Here is a 6,000-nt window from a genome sequence, read left to right on the forward strand (position 1 = left end):
AACAACGCAGGAGACGTCCCGCCCGTCCCTGTCGCACACAGCCGCCTGAGGTCAAGTTTACTTGTGAAATTAGCATCTTTAGCAGCTGCGGGGACCGTCTTCCATCCGGCTTCCCACAGTTCCACCTCATCGAGTGAGATTCACAGCCACCCATCAACACCCTCCTCCCACCTCCACAGCCGCCGCCGAAAACGGAAATAAAAGATGTGGAGTCGACCAGGACCAGAGAGAGTCGGAGAACCGGTGGAGGACAGAGCCCATAGATTGGAGGATTGGTGGCGCTCGCTCGTTTACATACATAAAGTACATGAGTGTATATATGCTACATCTATGATGCAATCCTTATTGCCTTCATACGTCACTGAAATAACATTGTGGCCGAAGCGGTGTCACGAACGGCGAGACACATCTACACACGTGAAGACCAGCAGCAGGCAGTGACACGCTGTGCACACAAAACATGACCTCATCTTTCTGCAGCTCCAGCCAGACAGCCAAGGCGTTGATGGACAGCTCCGCAGTCCACGCGGGTCCCACGGCAACAGATGCTATTTCTGGGACCCTGCGGACGCTCCGGCGTTGTCCAGGTCACCCTCGCCTCCGATTCAAAACCAGGGTCCATGAAGATGAAGGCCACAGAAGATGACGGATCCATCACACCAATTTACTCAAGAAGATGAACAGTCAGAACAGTCTTGGCCTCCTGGTTGTTTTCTGAGAAAACAAAAGGACATTGTGAGAAATGTGGTTTAAGAACTTATTTTAAGGTGTAAAAAGGACACAAATTCTGATTGGATTAGAGCATTCCATTGTCACGTGTAGAAGCAATTAGCACAACACGGTATAGATCACCGAGAGTCTATTTGTGCTTCATCAAAAGCATAATTTTTTCGGTGTTTTATTTTAACGCACACACATTAATGCATTACTAATTTAGTATAAGTAGCAGAAAGCAAATCTTTGCCTCTTCGTTGAGGTGACAAGGGACCATGGAGGTAAGAACTGAGGGAGTTAGCACCGCTTAGCGGCCGGATATGGAAATGCACCAACCTGAGGTCAGTAAATGTTCAGGTGCACACATATTTAGGCAAGCTGGTCTATCCTTCAGATACATTTATAAACATTACGTTTTTTCTCAAGTTCTGAGCAGTAATGCTTAAAAGCGCATAAAAGCGCTGGTTGCTGAAGCACAAAAAAAAAAAGACTTTTCTTTAGCATCATGCAGAAGATGCTCAGACACCCGTTTTTTTTTTTTTTCAGATCTGTGACAAAATCGAAAGAACGTATTATGCAGATAGTGTGACGCTTTACGTATTGTGTATGTATCATGTGTTGTACAGTACAGGCCAAAAGTTTGAACACACCATCTCATTCAATTCTTTATTTTCATGAGCATTTACATTGATTCATAGATTCTCACTGAAGGCATCAAATCTATGAATGAACACGTGAAGTTATGTACTTAACAAAAAAAAGGTGAAATTACTGAAAACATGTTTTATATTCTAGTTTCTTCAAAATTGCCGCCCTTTGCTCTGGTTACTGCTTTGCACACTCTTGCCATTCTCTCGATGTGACTGTGGAGACCAGGTCTCCACTTTTTGTTAAGTACATAACTCCACATGTGTTCATTCATAGTTCTGATGCCTTCAGTGAGAATCTACCAACGTAAATGGTCATGAAATAAAGAAAACACATTGAATGAGAAGGTGTGTCCAAACTGTACTGTACATTGAAAAAAGGATGAAGTGAATCCACTTACAAGCATCCTACATGATGTTGTCCAGTTATGTCCTGTTCAACCTGTTCATTGTACAGAAAAGTTGTACCTGTACAGTATTTAAACTTTACTTTTAGTTAGTAGAGTTTAGTTTAGCTTGTATATACATATATATTCTTCTTTTATGACTGCACTATCGGGGGTCCATGTGAAACATTATTTCAATACACGGTATATAAACCACTCTTGAATCTTGAAAAGTAGCTACTTTTCACTTACATCTGTTATAAATATTTCAAGTGTAAGATTTTGAAAGGTAGACAGATTGAAAGATGTACCTGCGGAGCCGCTGATGTGGTAGTACCAGTTCGGCAATTGGAAGAGTCCGTTTTCCTGCGAGAAGAAGAAAGGAAACGTCATTGCTCCAACCAGAACGTGTATTCTCAGCTCTGTGCTCGGACGGGACGGATGAAGCGCGCCTCGCGTCCCACTCGTGCGCATGCGCGACAGCTGGAAACCCAAACAACACCCAGCACGGCGCGGGTGCGAACCCGCCAGCGCTCCGGCCTGAAATGGCGTTATATTTAGTGACACGAGGAGCAGGGGGGGGGGCGACAAGGGACACGATGTTTCCGGTAAAAACGGGACCCGGTTTAACAGCAAGTAACCATTTACCCTGAAGTCATCTGGCGGGGGGGGGGGGCAGCACCGTGGCCGGGCATTAGTGGGACACAATCCTGGGTGTTGGCGTGGAATTTAATCTCTTTTAAGCAGGAAGGTCGCCGTCACTGGAGTTTATTAACTAGAGGTTCGCGATTAAGAGAAGACTTTCATCGGCAGCAGCATCATTAATATCATCATTGATGATTATTACATATGGAGCCTGCGCTGTGCTCTCACACACACACACACACACACACACACACACTCCCCTGCTGTCAAGACCCAGAGGTTTTGGCCGAGCTGGGGTGCATCAGGCGCGGGGACCCGTCACCCGAGGTCCCCAGCTCGGTGCCCAGCGTGACGTAACACAGACACACTAAAACCCAAACACAAATCCACGTGTCTCAGCACAAATAAAAAAGTTTTACTTCGTTTTCTGAAGTTTCGGTTTAAGCCTGTATATTTCCTCTTTTTACGCATATTTTGGGCTCGGTTTTTGGAAAGAACGTCACAGTAATTCAGAATTACACGTTTCTTTTTCAAAAGTCATTTTTTGTCAAATTATCCTATTTTTGTTTAATATATAATACATTTTGAAAAATGTATTATATATGATCTGTCGAAATGTAAGACTTTAACAACTTTGACTTTTTCAATTTGTAATTTTCCACACATGAATAACCGTATTATTATTATTATTATTATTTCTATGACTACTTCAACAATGACCTTGCTGTCTTGATTCATTACTGATCTTTTTCTTTGTATGGAACACAGCGGCTCTCTTTTGCTTTGTGAAACATGTGGAGGGTTACTGTGGAAACCAAGAAAAGATGCCATGGTAACGTTAAGGGGGGTTACCCGGGAAACTGTAGTCGCTATGGAGACTGCATCACAAGGCAGGCTCAGGGGCATCCTCTTGGAGGCGTGTCCTCGCTGATCCCTGTTCCTCTGCTGCTCCAGACATGGAGGGAAAAAACGAAGAAAAAAAAAAACGTCCAAAGCCTCCTGAGGAGAGCAGGTTGTGACCCGTGTTCCCTGGGCCAATCCACGGGGGACATTTCGGCGTCTGGGTCAACGGTGTAGGCTCCGCATCCTCATCCTCGTCATCATCACCAAAGCCCCCCAAAAAATGTGCTTTCCCAAAAAGGCAGTGTTACTTAGCTCTGACATTCTCTTTCATCATTTGGTTTACATGGTATATATGTATTATATATGTCTATATTAAACATTAAAATACAATTATCTAAAGGCCACACAAAGTTGAGTTGACAGTAGGCTATACGTTGTTGTTTTTCATTTGTACGAGAGAAATTGCACAGATTTTAACAAAAATATATATTATATATCTCATTTACGGACACAAAAACGTTCTTCGTACCTTCTTTGTTTTTTTTTTTTTTTTTTGTTCTTTTGTTTTTTTTTTTCTTAAAAAAAAAAAACACGTTTATGGCGACTTTTGCGTGATTTCTATTCCACGCCACACTTATTGCGGTTATATATATATATTGTGTATATGTCGTTTCCATATACAGTCGATATATAAAACACCGAAAGCGAACGTTGACCTACACACTGCACGTCCACGACAGGATGGGCACGAACGCTTCTGCAGACGTTGGGTGGGTGCGCCGCGTGGGGGTCCCGGACGCGTCCACGCGCCTCCAGAAAACAAAAAGCAACGTTGGCACTGCTGTGTGCCTGCGTGTGTGTGTGTGTGCGTGTGTGTGTGTGTGTGTTCTTCTTTTTTTTACACGTCCGTGAAGATCTTCTTGATGTTGACGCAGTTCTGGCTGTTCTGGACGCTGAAGTTGGCCGCCTTGGTGGCCACGCCCTCCTCCGCCGCCGCGTACTCGGACCTGCTGAGCGAGGACGCGCTGCGCGTCCGTTTCAGCTCCTCGGTGGAGGAGGACAGGCGCTGGAGGCTGCCGTCCGCCTGCAGGTACTGGGCGTGCTCCTCGCCGTCCGTCTCGCGGTGGTAGAAGTAGTTGAAGTTGGACACGATGACGGGGACGGGCAGCGCGATGGTCAGCACGCCGGCGATGGCGCACAGCGAGCCCACGATCTTGCCGCCGATGGTGACGGGGTGCATGTCCCCGTAGCCCACGGTGGTCATGGTGACCACGGCCCACCAGAAGGCGTCCGGGATGCTGCTGAAGCTGGAGGTGGGGTCGTCCGCTTCCGCGAAGTACACGGCGCTGGAGAAGAGGATGACGCCGATGAAGAGGAAGAAGATGAGGAGCCCCAGCTCCCTCATGCTGGCCTTCAGGGTCTGACCCAAAATCTGCAGACCCTTGGAGTGACGTGAGAGCTTGAAGATGCGGAACACCCTGACCAGCCGGATGACGCGCAGGATGGCGAGGGACATGGCCTGCTGCCCGTTGCCCTGGCGCTCGGCCAGCTCCGTGCCCAGGGTGATGAAGTAGGGGATGATGGCCACGATGTCGATGATGTTCATGATGTTCTTCGAGAAGGTGGCCTTGCTGGGGCAGGCGAAGAACCTGACCAGCAGCTCGAACGAGAACCAGATGATGCACAGGGTCTCGATGACGAAGAAGGGGTCGGTGAAGGTGCTGGGCACGTAGGGGCCGGTCCCGTTCGCCACGGGGGCCACCGTGCTCGGGTCCTTGTCGTCCCGGAATTCCGGCAGGGTCTCCAGGCAGAAGATGACGATGGAGATGAGGATGACCAGCACCGACACGATGGCGATGCCCCGCGCCGGACCCGAGCTCTCCGGGTACTCGAACAGGAGCCAGACCTGGCGCTGGAACTCGTGGTCGGGCAGCGGCCGCTCCTCCTCCTTGATGAAGCCCTCGTCCTCGCGGAACTTCTCCATGGCCTCCTCGCCCAGCTGGTAGAAGCGGATCTCCTCGGAGAAGATGTCGATGGGCACGTTGACGGGTCTCCGGATGCGCCCGCCCGACTGGTAGTAGTAGAGGATGGCGTCGAAGCTGGGCCGGTTCCGGTCGAAGAAGTACTCGTTGCGCAGCGGGTCGAAGTAGCGCATCCGCTTTTTGGGGTCCCCCAGCAGGGTGTCCGGGAACTGGTTGAAAGTTTTGAGCTGCGTCTCGAAGCGCAGCCCCGAGATGTTGACGACCACCCGCTCGCAGCACTCGTGCTCCGGCTCGTACGTGTCCGTGGGCAGGTGCGCGGGGAGCGCGGCCGCCTCCTCCAGCAGGACCGTCATCGCGGCCTCGTCGGGCTCGCCGCCGCGGCGGCCGGCCGAGGGCGAGTCGATCAGGTTGAGGTGGTCGTCCATGCGGGCGGCGGCGGCGGCGGCGCCGTCCCGACTCCCGTCTGCCGCCGCCGAGCGACACGCGGCGCTTTTTTATAAAGCCGCGGCGGGAGCGCGCGCGAGGGCGGGCGGGAGCGCGCCTGACACGCCGAGCGCGGACGCGCCGCGCCCTCTTTTTTTTTAAATAACACCCTCAACCTACACCCTCAAAATGGACCCCGGCGGGGCGTGGGGGGCTTTGGTGGCGGAGACGAACGCAACATGTGGCGAAATTCAACAGGCGAGCAAAATAGGTTAAAAAAAATAAAATACAGAAGTGAAGTGGTGGTTATATTTAGGGTTGAAGAGTTTTACGCACGCACAACAGGTAAAGTAAATGAAA

The 6,000-nt window shown here is 49.8% G+C and overlaps 1 protein-coding gene across 1 annotated transcript; it reads right to left on the bottom strand.

Moving 5' to 3' along the window:
* Positions 1-3,991: 3,991 nt before the first annotated feature.
* On the bottom strand, positions 3,992-5,721 carry kcna3a (potassium voltage-gated channel, shaker-related subfamily, member 3a). Its single transcript, XM_028997472.1, has one exon. It carries the CDS (start codon positions 5,640-5,642, stop codon positions 4,134-4,136), a length of 1,509 nt encoding a protein of 502 aa, XP_028853305.1. The 5' UTR covers positions 5,643-5,721; the 3' UTR covers positions 3,992-4,133.
* Between the last annotated feature and the right edge of the window lie 279 nt (positions 5,722-6,000).

This window comes from Denticeps clupeoides, chromosome 12 (genome assembly GCF_900700375.1).
Source record: "Denticeps clupeoides chromosome 12, fDenClu1.1, whole genome shotgun sequence".
In the NCBI taxonomy this organism is placed as follows: domain Eukaryota; kingdom Metazoa; phylum Chordata; class Actinopteri; order Clupeiformes; family Denticipitidae; genus Denticeps; species Denticeps clupeoides.